Source organism: Hibiscus syriacus, unplaced genomic scaffold (genome assembly GCF_006381635.1).
Source record: "Hibiscus syriacus cultivar Baekdansim isolate YM2019G1 unplaced genomic scaffold, ASM638163v2 tig00112285_pilon, whole genome shotgun sequence".
Lineage (NCBI taxonomy): Eukaryota > Viridiplantae > Streptophyta > Magnoliopsida > Malvales > Malvaceae > Hibiscus > Hibiscus syriacus.
This window is the reverse complement of record NW_024063293.1, coordinates 3,877,608-3,904,221: the sequence shown is the minus strand read 5'-3', so window position 1 is coordinate 3,904,221 and position 26,614 is coordinate 3,877,608. Positions and strand designations below refer to the sequence as shown.

Sequence of the window (26,614 nt, the reverse complement as noted above, 5' to 3'; positions counted from 1 at the left end):
TATCCTTCCTAATATAAAGTACCATCTTTCAAAAAAAACATTAAAGAATTAAACTACTTAGCTAAAAATCAAAATGATAATGTTTTAATATTTTTGTTATTCGAATTTCACAAATCTAAACTTGACGTAACTTAAAATTTAAATTAAAAAATTGAGTTAACTGAGATAACTTGAACAACTCGATTCAAATAATTAAAAATTTTAAAAAATATTATATAAGAATGTAATATATATTTTACGTTTATATATTGTATATCAAATTCGATAGTTTTATGAATTGATCCTCGGTTTTTCCATTTCTTCAATTTCTCTCTCATATTCATTTATTTATTTTTATCAAATTTGAATCATATTGTTTTAAACCAAGTATCTTCAATCCTTTCTTTTGAAAACAAAATTCTTATTTCTTTTCAATTTAACCTATGAACTTCGCATAGTTTCCTCATTTCTTCAAAATGTTCTTCTTTTTAAATCTTTTTTCAATTTAACAGGCGTGAAGTAAAACATACATGGACCATTAATAGGCTTACCTGGATGGTATAATTACACAATGTCATCATAACATCCTAATTCGTAGGTAAATTTATTTTAATTTATTAAAACTATGATCAAATTGAAAGAATATATAAATAAAATAGATTATTTGTGTAATTATACCATCTAGGTAAGACTATTAAAGGATGTTAACAGTCCATGCGTGTCTTCCGTGACGCCTGTTAACGGCAAGTGACTAATTTGTAACAAACGATAATGTTAGTGACTGATTTGTGACTTTTAAAACATAAATGGTGAAGACAAAAACTTATCTAAACATTAGTGACCATTTGAATAGTTTACCCTTAAAAGATTAACCCTCGAGTATTAGTCCTTATTTGAGCATTTTAGTCTTATTTATTTATTCGGACTGTTAAACTATGGTCGAATTCTACAAATAGACTTTGTACTTCTCATATTTTGTGAATCCACCCCCTCAAATATAGAAAATTAGCTGCTTGGTTCTATTCCTGCATAAATTGAGGGATTGGGTAAGAATACATAGATAGCAGTTTCAAACTGTTACCCCACCAATAAACAAAAGAACCCTACAAACCCTCTCTGCAAAGCTCGCAAAAAACCAACAAAATAACAATTTTTTTGTTTGGTTGAAAAGAAAATCAAAATCAAAATCAAATGGCATTGACAACCTCCAATGTTCTTCACCGCCCAAAACCCAGAATTTGGCAGCCAAATTCTATCCACAACTCTTCAATCTCCAAGCTATCAACTTCCTATCTCAGGTAATGCTCAGTCTAACTTTCATTAACTACTTTTCAGTTTTCTTTTTTTGTTTTGTTCCATTTATTGGTGATTGGGTTCTTAGAAATAGTGGAAAAGGCAACGAAAAGAATGGAATATCAGAAAGCTTTTATTTTGATGTTGAATTTTTGTTGGATAGTGAGTTGAATTTAGCTAAAAGGATAGAATTAATCTCCATATGAAATGAGCTGAATTTTTGAATGAATCTTTTGGGATAATACTAATGTCACCTTAAAGATTCTAAACTTTAATTCATTTGTATGTATATATGTGTGTGTGTGTGTTCTAGAATTACATTGAACACTAAGCATGTCGAGCGTCATTTAATAAGGTCATCTTTGTTGCTTTAACTTTTCATTTTTTCTTGAGGTGCTAATGTCCGAAACGTATATCCGATGCATATCTAGATTTCAGATATGAACACCAAGATCCTCTGAATACATGGTAGTACTTAGAAAAGTTGAACATAACTATGTCGGATGTATACTCGTATCTAATACTTGCACCTGAGTACTAGTAACATAGAGCGTCATTACTGTCATGTGATAATTGAATTTTAGCTTGTTTGGTCTTCTTTTCGCTATAAATGTTTGTCGTGTCTGACAAGTTCTTGAATCGATCAGGTTTCCTCAGAGATTTTCTTTCCTGAAGAATAAAATCGTGATACGTGCCGCTTCATCTGCAGCAGGAAGTTCTAATCCTGACAGTGACTTGAACCCATATGAGGTACTTTGAACTCTTGCTGTTTGGTTCATTCGGAGATTCGAGGACCGAGCTACTAGTGAATGGATTGATTAGCATTTCAAATTTCTTGTATGTTTCCAGATCCTTGTTGTGAACCCTATCGAGGGATTTGAAAAGGTCAAGCAAGTATATACAAGAAAACGCAAAGAGGCTGACAAGAGAGGCGATGAGGCTACTGCTGCACTTGTAGGTTATGACTCTTAAAATCGAAGTGTTGTCGAGAAATAATGTCCACCTCATTATATTTTGAATTTCCATTATAAAAATCTGGAATAAAAGTTCTGCTTACCTTTGTGGTACTTACCGTTTGCTGATACATGTTGTCCAGCTTGAAAAAGCATACGACAAACTCATTATGGCGCAACTAATGAATCGGAAGAAGGGTGTAACATACGGTTCATTTAAGGTACGTAATTGACAATCCGTAATGTATTACCTTTGTCTGATATATGAAAACCACATTACATATTTAGTTTTCATGCTGTTCCTTCCCCTGTATTGAAAGGCTTTTTATTGATCATTATGGTATAATCTCTATATTGTTCAGTGTTGTACCTTGTGTTTGTCTTAAGCATATCCTTATTTATCTTTAATGTTTTTTCCATTCATTTTTTTCCAGGTATCGAAGGATGTGAAATATGCTGATAAGCAGCCGATTGTACCATGGGGGCCAAGTTTTCGTAATTACTCATAAGTAGAAAATTTCTGTATTAGACTGTCTCATGTTGATTGCCTTATACATGGAAAAGGTTAAAATAAAATTGAACATATACATGTGTCAGACACATCCATATCCAACACTCATACCTAAGTCCGGGTAACATGGTTTAACACCCAGGGGTTTGTTGGTGATAACCGATCATTTTAAGAGCCAGAGAGCTACTCATGGTGGGGCACGAAATATAGATAGTCATCCCACAGTAATACTTGTGGCATATTCTATTGGAAAACTTAATGTAGTTTATTTACAAGTTATGGTAGGGAAAACTTGCATTTATTTTGGCTCGATCTTACTGCTAATACTTGATATACTCTTGTGAGGAATTCCAATGTGTTTCAGGTTCTCAAAGTCCAGTGTTCAAGATATGCGCATCAACTTGGCAATTTCCGCTGTATTTGTGAGTATGATGGATACCCGGCAACCTTATTGCACCGATTAGCAAATCCGTAGATAATGCTGTATATCCTAAAGGAAGTGGACACATGCTTTCTGCTTTTAAGCCATCAATTTAGGCTTATGTCTAATGGCAAAAAGTGTAGCAGCTACGGTGCAATCCAATCGCTTTTGCATTTTCTATCACCTCATTTTTTTCTTGTTTCTTTGCAGACAGCTTGGATTTTAATCAAGCGCAATGTCGAATATAAACCATTGCAGTTTTTGGCTTTTTCATTCGTGTATCGAATTTTTGAGAAGCTGAAAGCCTTTGAATCACCTGTATCACCGACGTTTACCGTGCGTCATATTTAAAGAGCTTAAGTCCATGTTTTATATCTTTGTGATATCACATAACAAGGAACTTGTTTCGACTTTGATCATCACTTTCGTTTCTTCAAATTGTTGATTATTGAATTTTGATGTTCGACTACAGGAAGAAGGTGAAGATGATGGGCGGGGCATCCGAATGGGAAAAAGACTTCTCCGTTCTCTTGCACTAGTTTTCGGTTCTATTGCTTTGGCCTCTCTGGTACGAGATGTTGCTCAACTTCAAATTCCATCTTCGCTAAAGTTGACAAATTAAAACCTTACTCCTTGGAGTCCATAATTAGATATTTCATTTTCGATTATACGATTTTCTTTCATGTTTTCATTCGTTTTGGTTGAATCATGTCGTTTCTAGCTCCATTTTCTCCTCTTAGTAGCATCGTCAATAACAGTGTAGTTGTATTCTTGCAGGCATACACAGGTCTTCTAAATTTGATCGAATACATCGGCGGTTATATACCCATTTTTTCTCTACAACAACCAGGTGACAATATTGAACTAATATTTAACACATGTTTAGACATTGGTACAAGGATACGATCCTCCTGAAAAAATTTAGAAAAACGAACAAACCCTTACCCGATACCCGAAAGCCCGAGTATCATAGCATATGTTCAGTACTTGGGCCTGCCTCCTTTGCTTCCGACCATGCCGAGTAATGAATTTTTATGTGCAGGAACTCATAATGACCACCGCATAAGCAGTTTCGCTATACATCATGGCGTCATACTATAGGTGACGAGTTTAATCAAGTTCGGGTCGAGTTCGGATATCCGTTTAGCAGTTCATAGTTTAGGAGCTTGTTTCATTTTGTTAAACTTTAGCTCTCCAATTTTGTCAAATAAGATGGAACTTGAGATGGAAAACATAGATTTGCGTTAGAGTTTGTGAAAGTTCTTGCTATATTTACCATTCAACCGTCGATTAAGCAAAATATATCGTGTCGGTTTAATCGTAAGTCGAATGTCTCGGATTATAATCCGAAATAAATCCAGCTCAATTGATAAAACAATAGTATTGAATTGGTAAAAGCTGATTTTGAAATTTTAGGGAGGCGAGAATATATTACAATAGAAAATATAAAATTATTTTAAAAAATAAATTAAAATAATTATAACATAATACATGTTCATAATTTTTTTAGTCACGCACATACGAAATAATTCAAATTTTGAACCTCACAGAAGAGTACCACTCAAACAAGTAAGTACATTCTAATCATTAATCCAAAGACTTTTTCTCACATTTATAAAAATAAGCCGTTATAATTTTATCCTTTTTTTTTATCCAAATCATCAATAAATTTTAAAGTTAATTTCTTTTATGACTTTTCAAGTATTCCTGATCGACGGCCCACCGTAGCTATTACCGTCTTTATATAGAAAAAAAAATTAAGGATAAAGACGAGCTAAATTGGCCCACTAATTCATATGTGCTGGATTCTTTCATGGAAACCAAACATGTGTAGTTGAGGTACTCCATATGTGAAGTCTAAGTCATGGTGTGTACATAGTCTAAAATAACATGCATGCACATGTAATAAAAATATAAAATTTATGAGAGAAAAAAAGAAAAGAAAAATCCATGAAATTCCAAATTGGGGTTTGTTGAATTCTGGATTGTTGTTCAGAGCTTCGTAAGCCATCTATTTTTTTATATAGAAAAAAGTATATCCAATATGAATATTGAGAAGAATAAGATGCCAAAGTTATTATATTAATATTTAAAGTTGGTTGGTTGAATTTTGTTGTGTTGCTTACAGCAATTTGGTTGATTTTGGCTATATAAGAATACGATCTTGAGTTTTCCGGAAAAATCAGAGAAAAAAATTGGATTTTTTCCCTTTCTTTCTGGGGTTTTAAGCTAACCAGGAAGGAAGAACTTGAAAAAAAAGGTAAACATGGCCTATTAGTTCAAATTCTTTGATGGATTCTTTTTTTTCTTTATTTGTTGGTGCATAATTTCTCGAGTTTTCGATTAGTTCAGGGTGTTGTTGGTATGATGATGTCAAAAATTGTGGCTAGAACGGTTGATCTTCGATCCGATACGGTTACTAAACCGACCGAGGCGATGAGGGCTGCCATGGCAGCTGCTGAAGTTGATGATGATGTCCTCGGTACTGATCCGACCGCCTTCCGGTTAGAATCGGAAGTGGCGAGGATGTTGTGCAAGGAAGCCGGTCTATTTGTCCCATCGGGTACCATGAGTAACCTCATTAGTGTGCTCGTCCATTGTGACATTAGGGGAAGTGAAGTCATTCTCGGAGACAATTCCCATATACATATCTATGAGAATGGTGGTATTTCGACGATTGGAGGTGTGCATCCAAGGCCGGTAAAGAGCAACGAAGATGGAACGATGGACATCGGTTTGATCGAAGCTTCCATTCGAGACCCTAGAGGAGAGCTTGTGTACCCAACTACAAGGCTGATTTGCTTGGAGAATTCGCATGGGAAGTAAGATTATCAAATTCTTTTTAGTTTCTGTTGGTATGTTTTAGTATGTTTTCTGTGGCTATATATACTCCGGGTTGTGTCTCGTGATCTTTTATCGGGTGGTGGAGAATCGGAAGAAACCGATGACTGTTCTTCGATTATTTGTTTCACATCGATGGCAGTAATATCGTTTAAGAGTTCTCTTCGACTTAATGCAGCACAGGAGGTCGATGCTTGCACGTGGAGTACATAGACAAAGTTGGTGAGCTAGCTAAGAAGCATGGTTTGAGGCTTCACATTGATGGGGCTCGAATTTTCAATGCATCTGTGGTGAGTAACTACGTCTCTGTAAGCTTGTATAACCCGTCTTTGATCTGTGTGTGTCCGTGTAATTGAAATTGATGCAACAATTCCATATGCCAGGCGCTCGGAGTTCCTGTCGATAGGCTTGTACAACCGGCCGATTCAGTCTCGGTATGCTCTGTGTCAACATTGTTGTTTATTTCATCTTGCCTTGCAATTGGTGTATTACATATAAAGGGACTTTCTTTTTATCGTTTGAGGCTTCACATTGATGGGGCTCGAATTTTCAATGCATCAGTGGTGAGTATCTTCGTCTCTGTTCGCTCTTATAACCAGCCTTCGATCTGTGTGTCCGTGTAATTGAAATCGATGCGACAATTCCGTCTTCCAGGCGCTCGGAGTTCCTGTCGATAGGCTTGTACGGCCGATTCAGTCTCGGTATGCTCTGTGTCAACATTGTTGTTTATTTCATCTTGCCTTGCAATTTGGTGTTACATATAAAGGGACTTTCTTTTTATCGTCTTTTCCGTCGATTTTCGATGCGGTAGGTCTGTCTATCAAAAGGTTTGGGTGCTCCGGTTGGATCTGTCATCGTTGGTTCGAAAACCTTCATTGCCAAGGTACAAAAACAAGTAGTGCAGGTAAAAATTTTTGTACTTTACGAAAATTTGTCGTCAAAATTCGTTTTCATTCCCTTTTTTAGGCTAGAAGACTTCGGAAAACATTAGGTGGTGGGATGAGGCAGGTTGGTTTCATTTGTGCCGCCGCATTGGTTGCTTTACGAGAGAATCTTGGAAAGCTTGAGCATGATCACATGAATGCAAAGGCGTTGGCGGGTAAAACTATCGGTTTCCTTGATTATATACGTCCAATTTTACGGTTCGGAAGAGCAGTCATTACTTTTATCGAGTGCTTTCCATCCATGAACTTACCTATAACCCTTCATCGACTTTATGCTGGTTTCTTTTATGGTTTCAGTGGGGCTGAATCAAATTGAAGGCCTTAGAGTGAACGCTGCTGCAGTGGAAACCAATATTGTGAGTATCCTAGTTATTGAACTTACATTAATGACAATCTTTCCCTTTGCTAATGCAATCCGAACGAGGTTTTACGGTTCGAGTTGTGATTCGGTTTATCGAGTAACAGAGTTTCGTCATAACACGGCCAAGGAGTGTTACGGAAGCTCTTAATGCTTACCGAGCTTATAATCTTCTAATTACTTGTCACCAGATATTTTTTGACATAACGGAAGGATCAAAAATCACGGCAGCAGAACTATACAAGCATTTAGCAGAACACGGTGTACTTGTCATGCCAGAGGGTCCATCCAGGTCAGTGTACTCCCTTGAAAATCACCTAGGATGTCGATTTTTCGATTTCACCGGAATAGTTCGAACTTGAAAGTATAACTCGAACCAAGTAAACCTGTATTGATCTTCCCCCTCTCAAAAAGTACCAGCTTACGACAAATGTATGCCGGAGATAGATATTTTAGAGAAAATAAAGGTTCGGGATAACATAGACTTGGGTCATCGGAGTAATCGTCGTCTCTTTTTATTTTTTGGTCATTCAGGATGAGAATTGTCCTTCACCACCAAATTTCATCAAGTGATGTTCAGTACACTTTGTCATGCTTTCAGGTGCTCAACTGCGTTTCCTTCCATGTTATTCCGACTCTTCGTATTTTCATGAAACATTTAGTGCATCTTCCAATATAAGTGTGACGATTAAAACCTCTAAATACATTTAAAAAATTAGATATAAAATACATATTCATATTCGACACTCATTTTTGTTCGAATATTGCAGCAAGCATTTAGTGGATTGCAAGAAGAAAATGGCAACTGAGACACAAATGGTATTCCTCTAATTACCCGCAGATCAGTACCCAATCCCATTTATCATAAATAATGACGTAAACTTTTCTTTATGGTTCATCGATTGGTAATTTGTGTATGCATATAATGTATAGTTTTTATATTTGTTTTCTTTCTATATAAACGCAGTTGCTCGAACTTATAACCTTTAAGAAGAATAATACTTCTTTTAATTCCTAAAATCAGATTTTTAGGTTATTCTATTTTATTCTTAAAAAGAAGGGTTAAAATGACATCGTATAATTACGTACTTCAATTTTATAATTAATATTATATTAAAATTAAAATTTATATCATTATGTAATTACAATTTATGGTATTAAACATAATATGAAGAATAATAATATAATTACATTTAGTCGATCAAACATGTATAAAGAATTACGGACAAGGTTCTTAACCTTTGGGTTGTGGGATCGAGTCTCACGGATGACATTTTATAATTCGGAGGTTTCTTACGAATGCTTCTCTCAACCTGACGTTGAGGGTAACCTACTATCTTACCTCCCCCTTACCCCATTACATATGGGAATAAGGGTCAGCTAAAAAAAAAATCAAACACGTCCATAATAACCAAACCAATAATTAAACTAATGAACGAATTTGATTGAGACAGAGAGTTTATCCAACTAATATGTTTAAGGTCAAAATTAAAATTTAACCCATAAATTAATAGTTCGGATAAATTACACCAGTAGTCATCAATATCACTAACATTTTAAACTTTTTTTCCTATTTTAGTAGTTGATTGTAAAAAGTTTAACAAGAATATTAACGTGATTAAAAAAAAAATTGTTGTAGAAAAATAACACGTGACCTGTTAATATAAGGAGAGAAAATGACATGTAGAATCTAAAGAAATTTTAAAAGAGAAAATAACCTCAGTGACCAAAAATCTCAGATAATATATGATTTTGATCAATTTTTTTTATTTACGAAGATGACCAACAAAATCGCAATGCGATCTCTAATTCGCATTGTGATCTCCACTATCGCAAATTCGCGTTGCGATAGTTGAAAACCGCGTTGCGATTTTTCATTTCGCGTTGCGATTTTCCATTTCGCGTTGCGATAGTCTACAGTTGTCGTTGCGATTTTCCAAATTCGTTGCGATTTTCTAAATTCGTTGCGATAGTCTACAGTTTTCGTTGCGATTTTTCCATTTCGCGTTTGCGATAGTTGAAAATCGCGTTGCGATTTTCTATTTCGCGTTGCAATTTTCCATTTCGCGTTGCGATAGTTGAAAATCGTAAACAAAATCGCGTTGCGATAGTCTACAGTTGTCGTTACGATTTTCCAAATTCGTTGTGATAGTTAAAAAAAAGATTTTGTTTCTTAAGAATTTTCTCTAAAAAGATAGTATCCGCGCGGACGTGTCGAAGACACGTATGACCACGACCACGACCACGACACGAGACGAGACGGACGGCGGCGACGCGTGAGAGTCCCCCTTGTTCTCTATCACTCAACAAGGAAGTGGGAAAGCCAAGCCTTAAATATCATTCCCAATAGTGTTTCCAATACTATGTGGGATTTGAGCATTACCAACACTTGTTCCCAATACTATGTGGGATTGAGCCTTAAATAGTGATATTATTTTTGAATGTTTTGCTTAAAATTACAATAATCACGATTGATTGTAGATTGACTTTTAATTATGACATATTTAATCGTATAATACTAATGCAATTGGTTGTTGATTCAGTTGTTTTAAGGTGCATGATTGTTAATTGTTTCCTGAATAATCACATTGTATTGGAAACAAGTGTTGGTAATGCTCAATCCCACATTGTATTGGAAACACTATTGGGAATGGTATTTAAGGCTTGGCTTTCCCACTTCCTAGTTGAGTGATAGAGAACAAGGGGGACTCTCGCGCACCGCCGCCGCCGCGTCTCGTCTCGTCTCGGGTCGTGGTCGTGGTCGTGGTCGTGGTTTTCAACTATCGCAATGCGAAATGGCAAATCGCAACGCGAAATGAAAAATCGCAATGCGATTTTTAACTATCGCAACGCGAATTTGCGATAGTGGAGATCGCAATGCGAATTAGAGATCGTATTGCGATTTTGTTGGTCATTTTCGCAAATCCAAAAAAAATTGGTCAAAATCGTATATTATCTAGGATTTTTGGTAACTGAGGTTATTTTCTCATTTAAAAAAAAAAACATCATATCAGCGTTACCATGGTGACCAAAGTGAAAGTAAGATGCCATTAACAATATTTTTATAAAAATAATTTGATAATTGAAATAAAAACAATTGACAGTAATTTAGTGACTATTAGTGTAATTTGACATTAAAATTTTAGTTAAAATTACCCCATTCTTCATATTATTAAAGTAATGGTTAAAAAGCAATGGAAATTAACAGACTTCCCTACAATATCTTATAAAACATCCACCATTGACGTCCCCTACTGTTTCGTCCTATAATCCTTCGTGTTCAAAAGTAACTTTCGTCGTTGGCTCTCGTGCGGCTCAGAGAGGTTCCTTCGTCATCATCTCCGACCTCCGCCGTCGAGTCTCCACCGCCAAAAAAATGGCAGTGCCGCCGATGCATTCGGGGTTTCTCGAGATCACCCTCGTCTCCGCCCAAGACCTCCACTCGGTCTCCAAAAACATGAAGACCTACGCCGTTGTTTGGCTCCAACACGACGAAAACAACAAGCAGGCCACGAATGTTGACCAGGCAGCGGAACGAACCCGTCGTGGAACCACACGTTCACCTTCCGAGCGAGTAACAAGTTCCTTAACTCGGAGGACGCCGCCATTTCCGTCGAGGTTTGTGCGGCTGCATGGAAGAAAGATGCTACGGTGGGATACGTTAACGTTCCCATAAAAGATATACTCGAGCTGCAGTCAATAGGTGGCGACGCCACCGGTACCGTTGCACCACCATTACGCCGTCCATCAGTAAAGTCGCACGGGGTTCTTAATATGGGAGTTTCCCTCAAGTCAGCAGTGGAAGACCATAGCGGCAGCTTGGTGAACGGGAGCTCGCTTTGCAACTCCGACGTCGGACCATCGGCGTCGATCGTGGCGGTGGCGATCGCGAAAGGATTGTATACCCCACCGGTTACTAATCCATCGGAAGAAGCAGAACTAATAAAGGAATGGACCAAGAAAGAGAGAGAGAAAGAAGCGTTGGAGAGACGGCAGATGGAAACCGAGCAGGTCCTTCTCCTCCGCTTCGTTCCAGAGCAGGAAACCGAGCAGAGAAGAGTAAAGGTACCAAGTTGTTCGCGTGTTTGGGATGTGAAATTGCGATTTCTTGCTGCGGCGGTGGCGATGAAGGTAGTAGGAGGAGGAAAAGTGGGAAGAAACGTGGAAACAAAGTTTGTAATTTAAGCTCCGTGGATAATTGTAGCCAATAATTTTGTTTTCAAAATGGTATTAATTTAATTCAATTTAATTTAATATATGTGTGAATTTTCAATTTAAATTTGATTGACTTCTTATTATGTATTAAAATATGTAATTCTTATTTTGTATTAAAATATATTCAAATTTTCATATTTTTACGTATAATAATAATAATAATAAATTAAAACTCAATCGATAATTATATATATATATATATATATATTAATAAATAAGAAATATTCGAGTCTGATTGAAGCACACTCTCTTGCTCAATGGGTCTCTTGCTCTAGTTCATCTTTGTCGTTTTCATACGATTGTACATATTGCATTTTTTCTGTTATTTTGATTAAAGTCGTTAATATATATATATAATTAAGACTTAAATATCACTACACTAATATATGTGAAAAATCTTCCATTAATTGTGTTATATTGTTTTATATTATATTTTGATTTAGTAGGATGAATTATTATAATTTCGAAGTTAGAAAATGATTCTAATGGTAAAGATAATATCGTCTTCTTATATAATTTAGGTTGAAGTAATTTTATCTATAGACATATGTGAATTTATATATATTACAACTGCTATTTGTAATCATAATAAAATATTAAAAAAATATTACACTAGTAAAGATGTTCATCAAACCTAAAATCAATTAATAATAATTATATAAGTTTTATATTGTTGCACTAAAAAGTAAGAAAATTTGTATACATCATATGTTCCATGTTAAAAAATATTTAATTTAAAAATTTAATATTGAATATTGATTAAATGAGATAATTTAAATAAAATAAATATTTAGATTTAAGAAAAATTGAATAAATGCAAATTATAAAACATATTTAAAATTTTAAAATTATAAGAGAAGATATAGGTAGTTTGTAGTTATTCTTATCCAATTCGTTTTATTCTTATCACTTTTTTTTTTAAATATGACGATGAAAAATAGTGCTTATTAACTAATTTATTTAAAACATATTTAATTTAATTCGATCATTAAAATTTGACAACTTCAATAGATTGAATATAAAAATTTTAAGAATCCAAACAAAAATCAACAGTATATTGAGAAGTTGATATCTAAGAATGAAATTAGGAGTAAGAAAGAACAATAAACCAAAACAACAAAATTAGCTGACCATATTCTCATATGTAATGAAGTAAGGGGAAGGTAGGATAGTAGGCTGCCCCCAACGCTAGGTTGAGAGCAACTTCCGTGGAAGACCTCCACCAATTATGAATTGCCCATCATGGGAATCAATCCCACAACCACAAGATTAAGAGTCTTGCGCTCTACCAACTAAGCTGGACAGACAATTCAAACCAAAATAACAAAATTGTGCATAAAACGTTTCTATAAAAGCAAATACTAGCATTTTCTCCATAAATCTATGAAAACTTCATACTTATTCATGATCACTGCAATGTTTGAAAAAAACACCTTTTGATCATCTTGTTTTTGCTTGTTTCTCTATCGATTCGCTAATACAATGACACAAAACGCAGCCATTCTGAAAGAACAAATGGCTTCAACACCATTTAATTTCCGGTTCCACAAACTAAAACACCCATATTTTACCTCCCATTTAGTATATCTTTTTCTTCTCCTTCTCAATTCCCTCCAAAGTAAACATATCCGTTGCCTTGATTTGGTGAAGAACACTTTCAAAAGTGAAATTCGACGAGTCGGCATATTCATTGTCAACTAGATTTATGAAGGGAACTTACTGTATTTTTACTATCTTCTTCAACTGGTCTAATATCCTCGTTTTAAATTGATGGGTTGAAATAATCCGAGAGGAAAACAAGTGCAATTTATTATCTTTACTTTAGAATCTTGTTTGGTTTCCGAGGATTCATTATCAGGCAAGAAAATCCAATCATCATTAATGTTGATTTCCTCGTTAACCTTGTCGGTATCTATTTTTTGATGAATCATTATAGGGAATAAAAAAATAAAATCTAATAAATGAGAGTTTATAGTTTTTTATTTGTAGGATCAAATATAATGCATTTTCATGGATTTTTTTTTCAATAAATTTACACCAGTGAGAGCAAAGGCCAAAGCCCAAATGAATATATTTAAAATTTATTGATATATTTGTATTATGTTATTTTGAATTTCTTTTTGATAATGGTATTTTAATTTATTAAATGTAAATTAAATATATAAATAAATTTATGATCTTAATTTATATGTACTTTTCATCAAATTAATTTTTTTTAATTTTTTTAAGAAACTAAGTCATAATATTAATATTTTTGTCATAAAAATAGGAAAGAAAAAGCTAGCCTAGGCATATTCTTTTCTCTCTTTTTCACTCTTATTACAATGATATACTCATCCCTATTTATAGATTTTAGTGGTCATTAGATTGTTAACACATGTTAACATGTTAGTCATTTAACATTACAAACATCTAGATTCTTCTAATAGATAATTCTAAATATAATATTAAATAACACAAATATCTAGATTATTTTATGGATATTTCTAGATATCTATCCTTTCTATATTAATATAGAATATTCCCAAGATATATCTCCTAAATGATAATTATATATTTACGTAGAATTTGTATTGTATTTCAACAGCAATTTTCAATTAACCTTATCTTCAACTATTTAATCTTTTAGTCCCTAAATTTAATATGATCATGCCAAAATGCATTAAATACCTCATAAATTATCATATAACATGCTTAAAACAAAGTATAACATGTCTCCAATCTAAGTATATAGCACATATATTCACCATGTCTCACAATAGGCCATAATTAAAATGTATTTGTCCATTTATTTTGAAACTCCATTCTCAGTCTTGTTTTAATCATGTCAATAATTTTGGGCATACAACATTTCCAATAGCTCTATAAATTTGGGTGGTAGTTTTTACAGTTGTGTCAATAGCAAAGTAAGAGGATGGTACACTTATTTTCGGCTTTTTTCTTGTAGAATTCCTCGTTCTCCATCAGTGTTTTTTTCTAGATCCTCCCTAAACTTGCAAATTTCCCTATTTGATGCATTTTGGGCAAACTTAGCATGTATTTCAGTCTTCTTACATGCCACTCGCTCCTATTTCAACTATGGTTTGAGCCTCGCGGTTGATTTCATCTTTAACTCAACCTATGGAAATACCCTTGTTCATTAATTCACTCTAGTTTCAAGAATAAATTATACACACTAACAACAATCTAGAATGAATTATACACACTAACAACAATTTATAAAAATGAGATGTAAAAATAGATAAAATATGCATAATCAAATTAACAATACCATCTTTGTAACCCTCTAGACCCAACCTATATGTTACAACTAGATCTAGCGGATTACATTAACGATCTTAAAATAACTTAAATCATAATAATATTAAATAAGTTAAAATAAATAATATAAGACATAAAATATTAAGTGTATAACAAAATATAGAATACCGAAAGTAAACCAAATACCGAGTATCCCATTAACCCGTAAATCAATAGTAAATCAAAATATGACATAAAACATATAACACCGAATAATACATGCACATGTCGCCAAATAAGGGTAGTTTGGAAGATATAAACATTACAACAAAATTACTATAGGTAATGTGTCAGTCACTTTTGCTGCACCAATTCCCTACCATCGTCATCTCCACCAATCACACGCCGATCACTATTGCTACTCCAACACGCTACCATCAAGCGGTTTTTTTTTTTGCTTTCTCATGTGTAACAAGGGTTATAAAACCCCCAGCAGAGGATGTAGAGGGGCCTCTTTCCAAAAAAAAAGAGATTAGCAAGAAATCAAAAAATCATAGGTTTTTTTAGCATTTTGAATGTATCTTTTCGGATTTTCATTTCTGTTTCTGTTTGTGTGCATATGTGTCAATTCAAAGCAAAAATAAAGTTGAGAGAGTTAGATCTATTTACCTGAGTTTGTAGGGGTCTTCGTCGGAGAGGTCAACTGTAACACCCCAATTTAGGGGTTAAATTTTAAGAATTATAAAGTGGTGAATTTAATTTGGTATTTTGGAAGAAACAGAGGATTAAATTATAAAATTTCAACGTTGGAAGACCATTTTAAGAAGTGCAGGAAGTTCATGACTAAACTCATGGTTTACCCATTTTTCTTTATAAGAAAATATAAACCCCTTTCCCCATGCGCACATTTTCCAGTTTCCCTTCTCCAACAACCCTCCTTTCAACTCCGATCTACTCGTCGTCCGACCTCCGATCGACGAACTGAAACCACCATCGTGTTGGTTGTCGACCGAGGAACAAAACCCCTCAAACCTTTCGTCGTGAATCGTCGCCGTTCGTCGTTAATTTCAGTCGGAAGTATCGTCGGTAATAACTCAATTTCAGTTGTTTTTTCATCAATTCACGACGATCCGATAATCCGTTTTTGACACCTCCCGTACCATCGTGCTCCTTGCATCGTTCCGAGTCCACCGGTGTTCTTCGTTTCTCCGTCGTCGCCAGCGCATGGAGGGGTGAGACCATCAAAGTTTCTGACGTTTTGGAATCGAGCTCTCCACCGTTCAAAATTGTGAACCGAGCTTTGTAAGTGCCTCAAAATCGCTTAAAATAATTTTTAGGAATTTTTCGGGAATTTTCAGACACCATAGCACTGTTCACGCGCCACACGTGCCACCCCTGAGAGTGGGCATCGTCTGGGTGTTAATTTTGTAATTAATTTCTGTTTGGGTGCTATTTGTGTAAAATCTGGGTGTTAGTTTCGTAAATATTTGCAGAAGGTGGCTAATTTTGTAATTAATTTCTGTTAGGGTGATATTTGTGTAAAATGGTCGACTGTTGACCGTTGACATGCATTGACTGTTGATCGGCGTTGACCACATTTGACCAAAACTTTGACCAGCATTGACTGGGCATTAAACGACCTTTGACTTTGACTGAGTATACCTATCTTGACGTTTTTCGACGTTCCAAGTCCGATTCTGCAGTCTATTTTTTGAAATTCAAACCCGAAGGCCTCGAAATTACCAGTCAAACCCGTTAACTTTGACCAAAAATTCAAAATTTTTGAAAAGACATATTTTATGTTTTCGACGTCCCGAATCTGTTTTTGGGATCCGTTTCGCCAAACTCAAACCCGATAAGCTATTTTTGACCGATTTATCACCCGATTCGATTTGTTTTTCGGAATTAAGCTCCGTTTTTTATGTAATTTCTGTTGATATGCATCTGAGGAATTATTGGAAGTTGATTTCAAGATCGAGGGCGTTCGAATAGAATTTTTATGGTCGATCAATATGGCACAAAAATTGAGGTAATACTTTACTACCTCTTTATGATTTATGGAATATGTTGATATTGGTAAATGCATGAATAAGATAATGTTGGTCACTTTTGTGGAGTTGAATAATTTATACACTCGATATGAATATGGTAGAAATTCTGTAATTGAATATGTATCGAATGACTAATATAAGAGATTTAGGAATTGTTAGAATTAAATTACAAGTTTGTGATTAGTGATAAAGAAATCAGCCATGGATTTGTAACTTATATTTTATATCATCAAAGGTTAAATGTTAAAGGTACTTGGATGGGAAATTATGAGAATATTCTGGTAGGGTAAAATTAAGAAAATACCCTTATGTTGTAGGATGACAAGAATTGTCCCTGAAAGTTTGTTAATAACTCTGAAAAGATATATTGATCCGATATAACTATCGATGTGCATAAGAAATGTTAGTTTTACTTAGAAATTATGGATAACCGATTTTTAACCCCAAGAGGGTTTATGCAAGATACTAGAAGTCTGTTAAGGAATCATTTCAATGTCAGAGAAGGTTCAGGAAAGCAATTAATTATAGGATCTCCAAATTACATTATTTTTGTTAAGAGTTAATACCGAAATTATCTGGTTAAGAAATTACGAAAATGTCATTGAGAGGTAAATTAGTCCGAGTCGACCCTGAATGAGAAAGTACTTTGAGGATTCATACTTAACTCGATTAAGTACGAATTTAATTGTTAAAATCTTGTCTTTGTACAGAAAATTCCTGATAACCTGTTTGTAACTTCTGAGAAGACAGTGACTTGAAAATTCAGAGTTAAGAATAAATTATCGAGGGTGCTCTTTTGTCAGAATTATTTGAAAGGTCTGGAATAAATGATAAGTTGGAATTAAATAATAAGACATAATGGAAAGAAAGGATTGAAATACACCGGATCTATAAAATGACCAGAATACCCCTGTAATGCAAATGACCAAGAATATCACCAAGCTCATGAATGAGTGGATATCCTCGAGCTATGAAATGAATGGAATAAAACTGAATACCAAAATTACCAAAATAACCTTATGGCCTAAACTAAGTAAATGTCTTGGATTAATTAAGGAATCCAAATAAGCATAGGTATTGGATTGCCTTTAAAAGTAATGGAACATATTTTAAGTGAGTAGATAAACCCTAAAGCTATGCCAATATCGGAATAACATAGATATTACTGGAATGCTTGTTCATCTTCTCAAGTTTGGCCCAATGATAAATTTTGGAAGTATTCAGCTCAGCTCAACTCTAGATCGCATTCAGTACTAAGAATTGGACGTTTGTTCGACAAATCAACCACGAAGACCAAATTGAATGGAACGGAAGTACAACATGTATCTGAAATTCAGGAACGTTTGAATTACTCTGGAAAATCCCGAAGTAACTGTAATGGATTTGAATGCTAAATAAATTAAGTAACCTCAAGGATTGAGGATTAAATAAGTGATTTGGATGAATTTGGAAATGTTAATGAACATACATAATGTAATGTTCTTATGGATCATGAATTACAAATCAAGCACGTCAGCATTTCATGATATATTGAAAGCGTGAACATGAAATAAAGACATTGGAAGATTTATTTAGCGATGATTCCGAAGATGATATATGGGCTAGAAATTATGGTATTAAAGAGTAAATATCCTGGAAGAACAATGAATTGACCAATCGACAAGCATTAGTTCTAGGAACTAATCATGTAAGAGTTGTTCGATAATCAGATCAAACGACATATTTTGTATAAAGATGCCTGAACACTTTCCTGATGCATATGAATCATAGCGGAATTCTAAAGTATCAACCTTAAATGTCAGATTAGATTGGTTAGCAATCGATTCTCTTCAATAGGACCTCATTTTTAGAATCTGATCAAATTACATTAGTTTCATGTTATCTATTTTGATAACTACTAAGTGTCTTTGAGAAATACTTGCATATCTTAGTGTGTTCCACATGTACCACATGACGATTTTATATGTTTTTAAATGAGTTTCACCGAAATTATTGATTTACTGGTTTATGAACCATGGCAACATGTTATATGTTTTTCGATTACGGGTTTTACCGAAAAATATGAATTATTCCTTATTTATGACATCATGGAATCTACTAGTTTTATGAACTATGTTTACTTGAAATATGTTATTGGGTTTCCTATTTTCATTGGAAAATATGATCTTGATAAATCACATACTGAATATTTTTATGAGACAATACCCGATGTTCTGAATACAGTTTATTTTGATATCTGATTTACTACATATTTTGATATGGTTTCTGGTTACGGTATTTTTGTACATGATTTCTAAATATGGAACATTTTAATATTTTAATGTATTAATTACCGTTACAGTTCCCCCAGGTCCTTTGTTGTGTGCAAGGGTAAGCCTTAACCCAGTTCCCCAGGTCCCTTTGTTGTGTGCAAGGGTAAGCCTTACAGTTTCCCCCAGGTCCCTTTGCTGTGTGCAAGGGTAAGCCTTACAGTTTCCCCCAGGTCCCTTTACTGTGTGCAAGGGTAAGCCTTACAGTTCCCCCAGGTCCCTTTGCTGTGTGCAAGGGTAAGCCTTACAATTCTCCCAGGTCCCTTTGCTGTGTGCAAGGGTAAGCCTTACAGTTTCCCCCAGGTCCCTTTGCTGTGTGCAAGGGTAAGCCTTACAGTTTCCCCCAGGTTCCTTTACTGTGTGCAAGGGTAAGCCTTACAGTTCCTCTAGGTCCCTTTGCTATGTGCAAGGGTAAGCCTTACAGTTCCCCCAGGTCCTGTGTGCAAGGGTAAGCCTTACAGTTTCCCCCAGGTCCCTTTGCTGTGTGCAAGGGTAAGCCTTACAGTTTCCCCCAGGTCCCTTTGCTGTGTGCAAGGGTAAGCCTTACAGTTTGCCCCTGGTTCATTTACTGTGTGCAAGGGTAAGCCTTACAGTTCCCCTAGGTCCCTTTGCTGTGTACAAGGGTAAGCCTTACAGTTCCCCTAGGTCCTGTGTGCAAGGGTAAGCCTTACAGTTTCCCCCAGGTCCCTTTGCTGTGTGCAAGGGTAAGCCTTACTGTTTCCCCTAGGTCCCTTTACTATGTGCAAGGGTAAGCCTTACAGTTTTTCCCCAGGTTCCTTTTGCTGTGTACAAGGGTAAGCCTTACAGTTTCCCAGGTTTCTTTGCTGTGTGCAAGGGTAAGCCTTACAGTTTCCCCAGACTCTTTTGCTATGTGCAAGGATAAGACCTTATCGTTTTTGCATGCTCCTTTGCTTTGTGCACAGGGTAAATATGTTTTAAACTGCTACTGTTTTAAAAGGTATGTATATTTTCACTGGTTTTACGAGAACACACTAGCTAACCTATTCTGATCTCCTGAACCTAGACATCTGAAATATATTTCCCTGAACTAAACGCTTATTATCTGTTACTACCTGAAATATCTGTAAGATCTCTGATCAGTATAAAGATCTGTAGATGTCTGAACTAATAAGGAAATATATGTTTATCGGTATCTGCACGTTCTTCGGCATCATCTGGTAGTTCTGTATTACTGAGCTTTTCGAAGCTCACTCTATTACTCACCATTGCAGGTTAGAAAAATTAAACCAGTGCATCTATCGACTTCAGTAAAAGAGTTCTTCCGGCGTTGTTGCAGAGTATGGTACATGTGATTAGGGAGCATGTAATTGTATTTTATTTTAAATACGAGTCAGAAAATATATTTTATTTTTGAATATTGATATATGATTTTATAAGTTACATGTTTTAATTAAAGTTTTAAATTTTCCGCTATTTTTACAATGGGTCGCTTCGGTGGCCCTAATGTGACACTCCAGATCGGATTGGGTTACCTGTATCGGTCTGAGGGGGTTACATCAACGTTATGAAGGAGAGCCGAGAGTTCCCTTTAGCTTTTATAGGTCTTGCATGTGGTTTTAAAGGCCCCGAGGAGAGGGTTAGAACAAAAGTGGTAACCAATCGTCACCTTAAAGTCACTGGAGATAGGGAACCTAAAATATCTAAGGTTGTTTTGGGAGGTTTAGCTGGTTTATTCGGTAGTTTTTGCTTCGGATCTAGGCTAAGAAGGGCAGATCGAAGTGAAAGGGTCATTTTAGGTTAGGTTTAAGGGGTTTCGACCGCCGTGAAACCGATCAAGTAAGAAAGGGGAGAGTTGAGAGAGTGATATTTTTTTAGGTTTCGGTTGAAAATGAAAAAAGAAAAAGAAAAATAGGTTTTATTGGAAAACTTAAGGGTAAAATCACGCATAGGTCCCCTTAAGTTAGTCACATTTTTGCATGTTGGTCACCTGTAGGGACTAAAATTGTTATTTACCCATTTTAATGCATGTTATATATATTTTGGGGTATTTTCTGTTTAGTCCCCCATAGTTTAGTGTGTTTTTGCATGTTGGTCACCTGTAGGGATCAAAGTTGTTATTTACCTGTTTTCATGCATTTTATGTATTTTTTGGAATATTTTTTGTTTTGTTTCCCTTATTTAAGCGTGTTTTTGCATTTTGGTCATGTGTAGTTATTATTTAATTTTATTTTAAAATCTATGGACTGATTTAGTAATTTATGCATTTATCTTTAAAAGCATGTTTTAGGCTTGTAAAAAAGATATAATTATTAAATAGTCCATGTAGCTTCAACATGTTTTATATTTCGATCTCTGATATGTTTTTTATTTTATTTAATTTAACCATGAAATTTTATTTTATTTTAATTTGATCCCCATATCTTATTTATTTTTATTCATTACAATTTTGGCGCTTAATGTTAAAACTGTTCATTTTGGTCACTTTTGCACTTTATTTTATTTTATTTTTTTGCATGATGATTTATTTGTTTACATTCTAGTCCTATTTGCATTTCATAATATTTTAATTTTTGCATGTTGCTTTTATGTTATTTTATTTTAGTCACTAATTAGTTTTTTTCTCTATTTTAAATTAATTTGCATGATACCCTCATAAGCATTTCTTAACTCGAATCAAAATAATTTGACTAAGGGTAATATTCGTTCATTTCAAGATTGTCGTAAAGTGACTGTCTTAACGTATAAGAAAGTTACTTTCGATAATTTTAAAATGAAAGTTTATTCCATTAAGTTAAACAAATTAAATTGATTCCATTTTAAATTTGGGGATTGAGAATAAGGTCATGTTCTTTTAATTAAGTTCATCGAGAAAAGACTGTTAGATCGAATCCAAGGCCTCGTCTCGATGTATTTAAATAATTGAACATCCTTATTCTCATTAAAGGTTGGTAAAATAAATAATTAATTGTACTTGCTTGATGTATGCTTTTAATTTATTTTATTTTTTCATGTATTTTTCAATGGAATTTCAAAATAATAACATTCGAATTAATATTGAATTTTAGGATGAAATAGTAATACCTCTTCATTTCGATTGGAGTAATAAATGATTGTTTTAAGGTATGAGAGGTCATTTATTCTCGATTGGAAATAATTGGTTATTATTGTTTTCTCTCGGATTAATATTTAATTTTAGGATGAAATAATAATCTCTTCATTTCAATTGGAGTAATAAATGATTGTTTTAAGGCATGAGAGGTCATTTATTCTCGATTGGAAGTAATTAGATATTATCGTTTTCTCTCGAATTAATATCAAATTTTAGAAGGAAATAGCAATATTTCTTTATTTTGATTGGAGTAAGAAATAACTGCTTTAAGTCATGAGAGGTTGTTTCTTCTCGATAGAAGATAATTAAATATTTCCTTTTTCCTTCCTAAAATTCAAAAAATTTATTTTTACTTGTTCATTTAAACTTGGAATTAATAATGAATTTGGGGATGGAATTGTAATATTCCTTTACTTTGATTGGGGTAAAAAACGATTGTTTTAAGGCATGATAGGTTGATTGTTCTAGATAGGGTAATAATTAAATATTATTGTGTTTTGTCCTAAAATTCATAGAATATTATTTGTATGAGATCTTAAATTAAATTAAACTCGAATTCTTAAATTTCATTGCAAAGACAACTAATTAATCAAATATGTACCAATTTAGGGCGTTGTAGGAATGTTAATCATTCTCCGCACGTAACCGACTCCCAAACTCAAATTTTAGTATCGCATACCGTAAATTTGTTGTTTTAATTAAAATTAATATTTTTTCAAATAACAAACACATTTTTGGGTGCCGAATCACACCCTAATCAAATATTGGTGGTGACTCCTCGAATCATGTTTTATTATAAAAAGGTCACAAAATTATTCGAGACGAGATCTTTTAAAAACTATATTTTAAAAATCAAATTTGTGTCTTTTTAAGAAAAAAATCGTTTCGACACACACACACACATATATATGATACTTAAAAACAAAACTTCAAAAGATAATAATAAATCTTTTAATCATCAAGGGTGCTCGATTTGTACCATTACTCTAAATGACTCATTTTAGCCCCTCTATTATTTGCATCAATTCTGTTCAACATCTTTATATATATTTTTTTCTTAGTCAAACATTTTATTAATGCAAAGAAAAACATCCTCCACATCATATATATATATATATATATGAAATGCTTATGTTGTTATCCTCTATTTTTTTCTTTTTTTACTTTGATTAGGCAATATTTCATACAATTTCAACTACTTAAACATGATATATATAAAGGGAAAGAAGGGATGGGAGCAAGTACACACTCTTCATGTGTAATTTGGTAAGAGATATTGTTATTTTGTAAGATGGTGTTGTAATCTTTTAGTGTTTTCGAGTCGAGTTTTACTCATCCTTATCTGAGCCAATTTATACAGCAACCAAAACACTTTCACTGGACCTATCCAATGACAAATGTGATATGTGATTCGCCATAAAACCCTAAAATTTAGGGGTCACTCACATGAATATCATTTAGGCCCGTCCATGTATAACGTTTGAGAATAAACTTTTTGTTTGGTTCTCGGGAAAATGACAAAGAAAATTATAAATGAAGATTTTGACAATATCTTTAATCGTTTTATGATGAATTTTGGTATAAAAAGAAAACCTCGTAGATCCTTCATAATTTTAAATTAGACAAATTAATCTTTTATTATAAAATATTTTAAAAATCTCATTTTAAAAAGTAGCATAGCCCTCCACATCATTTGGTACGGTATGATTCTCACCTTGAAATAATACCAGGTTAGTGAGATACATAAAGAAGAATCCATAATGACGGATTTTGCTGAGTGCTTTAAGTGTTTCAAGGTAATGACTCGGATTGAGCATCATATCTTCAAGGATATCCATAACTGGATATTGCATAAAATTGGAAGTCGTTAATTTCTTGGAAATTAAACAAACAAAACACAGGCTAAAGCAAAATATAGACATCCAAAAGAACATTTTAGAATATTGTATTCCGGCTGAAGTTGAAGAAGAGAAGATATAATCTGAAGTTGCAGTAGCTATGAATCTAAGCAATCCTATATATATATAGCAAAGATTATGATATTAACTTGAAACAATTAGCTTGGGATAACACATTCACCTTGGAATTTGATAGAAGGAATATACTGGAACTTGTAAAAGTCCTCTCCTCCTTCATCTACTTTATCTTTGAGTTCCTTTAGCACGTCTTTAAACTTCAGCTCTTGGAGGGTTGCAATGAACCTCAATCCATCTAGAAGTATCTTCAGCCCTGAGCATTCCTCGATCTTCAATCACCGAAGACAAGGCATGGCTCCTTCATCCACATTTCACTCCTCCAAATTGAAGAGTTGTTTAAGTCTTAAAGACTCAAGTTTAGGAGAACCTTGTGCGGAGTAAACTATTTTGTTTGCTCTTAAAGCTACATTAAGCAATTTAAGAATCCTTAAGTTAGGTAGCTTTTCCAGTGTTGGCATCGGATCATCGTCAACCTTATAATAGCTCAACTTTATGTAAGCAAGATTCGAAGACAAGTGGTTGTACTTTGGTAGCTCATTTATTTTCACATCTAAACACAACTTACAGAGACTAATGCAGCTTGAAAGGAGGTGATTCAATTGTCTCATGTCTATTCGTCCACCACGATCGATAATAGACAAGGAATAGAGGTATTTGCCTTCAATGACAGGTGGATTCTTCTCAAGTTCCTCCACGTTAAAATCTTCGATCTCGAATGGGCCTTTAATCGCCAACTCTCTAAGATTTGTCACGTTCATAAGATCCTTTAGATAACAACTCTTGGTGTTGAAGTTCACAAGTGTTTGCAGGTTTCTCAAAGTACCCAACTTCAACTTTGTTTTACTATTATATTTAAGAGGGAGATATAAATGTCTTAGTTTCTTCATCTTCCATATCACATTAGGTACATGGATAGATTGAGAGTCTTTATTACCAAGTCTTAAATCCAAGGTCAGCAAGCACCTTAAGTTGCCCAAAGATGATGGCAACTTCCTCCACCAGAACACAATACCCCTTAGACTCAAGAATCTTAAATGGATGAGATTACCTATATCATTGGGTAACTTGCGTCCTGCAATAACTTCATTATCAAGTCTTCTTTTATAATTTAGGACTCTTAGCAATTTGAAATTGTTGCACATGTATCGCCAAGCTCCCTGAGCTTTAGAAAACAGAACACCAACAGCCACAGGTACAGTATCACAAACCAACAAACTCTCGAAAATCAATCTCAGTTTATTCAAATTATCTTCATGGTTATCTATGTAGTTCAACAGTATATTGGGGAAAAGTTTTTCAGTTTCTTCATCCGGACTGAAGCCATTAAAGAACAAAAGTGACAGAAGATTTGGACTTTTAATGCATTGTATCCGGAGAGACTTTTGTGAAGAAGCTCTACGAACCTTTCGGATCATGGATGATGAAGATGCATTTGATTGATCAACAATGAACACAAAACTTTCTTGTTTAGCCTTTGACAAACATAGATCTCTCATTAGATCATGCTTATGAATTCTTTTGATTTTAAAGGTTGTAATGTCTCTTTTCCGTACTTGAATCATGCATCTTTCTGCAAGTTCCATTAAATCGTTCCGCCACATCTTTTGTGACTTCTCCACCATCTGTTTCTTTTTATTTTGATGAAACAATACCTTCGGCAACACATAATTGAATCAACCTATCAACGAATATTTCATAATCCTCCGAAAAATTGCTTAAATAAAGGAAACATGGTCTTAAACATGGAGGCAAATCATCATAACTTAAGGCTAACACATCTTCTGGTCCTTGACTTTTGCCCATCTTCAAGTATGATTTCACATTTTCAGATACCTTTCACCATTCATTTAATGAATTATCCTTGGTAACCAAAATTCCTCCTAACGCAACGATGGCTAATGGAAGTCCTGCACAATGTTTAACCATTTCCACCCCAACTCTTTCAATTTTGAATCAACCTTGTTTTCTGTAGGATGAGTTTGAAGGAATGCAATCTTTTGAAACAATTCCCAGCTTTTTTCGTTGGAAAAACATTGCAACTCATGCAGGTATCCTTTGTTGAAAGTCTAAGTTGGTTGGCAGCTGGCTGCTTTGAACAAAATTAGGCAGCCAACTTTTGTTGAAAAAATTAAAAGGGATAATTAAAATTAGTCCTTCACTTTAGGGTATTTACAAGATTAGTCCTTAAGTTTCAACTATAAATACCCTAGCTCATTTAGCTTCAAAACCATCCTAAAGCATTCTAACTTTCTTCCAAGACTAGAGAGAATTTAGAGAGTTTCTTGAGGGTTGTTTTCTCCTTTTTATCAAGAGAGAATTATAATTGTTTTCTCCTTGGTCGATCGAGAGAAGTTGTAATTCCTATTTTCTCATAGTGAAATTCTTCTACCATTGACCGTGGTTTTTACTCTATATTATTTAGGGGTTTTCCACGTAAATTTTGTGTCTTTTTT

The 26,614-nt window shown here is 34.2% G+C and overlaps 4 protein-coding genes across 5 annotated transcripts; 3 read left to right on the top strand and 1 right to left on the bottom strand.

Moving 5' to 3' along the window:
- Positions 1–1,051: 1,051 nt before the first annotated feature.
- On the top strand, positions 1,052–4,372 carry LOC120177335. The gene is made up of 10 exons (XM_039183519.1): positions 1,052–1,277; positions 1,920–2,022; positions 2,122–2,226; positions 2,369–2,446; positions 2,660–2,715; positions 3,101–3,158; positions 3,368–3,493; positions 3,630–3,725; positions 3,935–4,007; positions 4,200–4,372. The coding sequence occupies exons 1-10, from the start codon at positions 1,171–1,173 to the stop codon at positions 4,256–4,258; spliced, it is 861 nt and encodes a 286-aa protein (XP_039039450.1). The 5' UTR covers positions 1,052–1,170; the 3' UTR covers positions 4,259–4,372.
- Positions 4,373–5,319: 947 nt separating this feature from the next.
- On the top strand, positions 5,320–8,276 carry LOC120177334 (probable low-specificity L-threonine aldolase 1). 2 transcript variants are annotated; one of them, XM_039183517.1, is made up of 10 exons: positions 5,320–5,417; positions 5,510–5,979; positions 6,177–6,288; positions 6,382–6,432; positions 6,810–6,881; positions 6,965–7,097; positions 7,240–7,298; positions 7,492–7,592; positions 7,835–7,901; positions 8,071–8,276. In XM_039183517.1, the coding sequence occupies exons 2-10, from the start codon at positions 5,522–5,524 to the stop codon at positions 8,107–8,109; spliced, it is 1,092 nt and encodes a 363-aa protein (XP_039039448.1). In that variant the 5' UTR covers positions 5,320–5,417; positions 5,510–5,521; the 3' UTR covers positions 8,110–8,276. The 2 variants fall into 2 exon arrangements, with proteins under 2 accessions (XP_039039448.1, XP_039039449.1); XM_039183518.1 differs by lacking the exon at positions 5,320–5,417 and having other exon boundaries at positions 5,467–5,979.
- Positions 8,277–10,676: 2,400 nt separating this feature from the next.
- Positions 10,677–11,485, top strand: LOC120177366. The gene is made up of 2 exons (XM_039183545.1): positions 10,677–10,874; positions 10,997–11,485. The coding sequence occupies exons 1-2, from the start codon at positions 10,677–10,679 to the stop codon at positions 11,483–11,485; spliced, it is 687 nt and encodes a 228-aa protein (XP_039039476.1).
- Positions 11,486–24,241: 12,756 nt separating this feature from the next.
- Positions 24,242–25,783, bottom strand: LOC120177322 (disease resistance protein RPH8A-like). Its single transcript, XM_039183507.1, has 2 exons — positions 24,529–25,783; positions 24,242–24,414 (listed from the first exon to the last, which is right to left on the bottom strand). The coding sequence occupies exons 1-2, from the start codon at positions 25,781–25,783 to the stop codon at positions 24,242–24,244; spliced, it is 1,428 nt and encodes a 475-aa protein (XP_039039438.1).
- Positions 25,784–26,614: the final 831 nt, after the last annotated feature.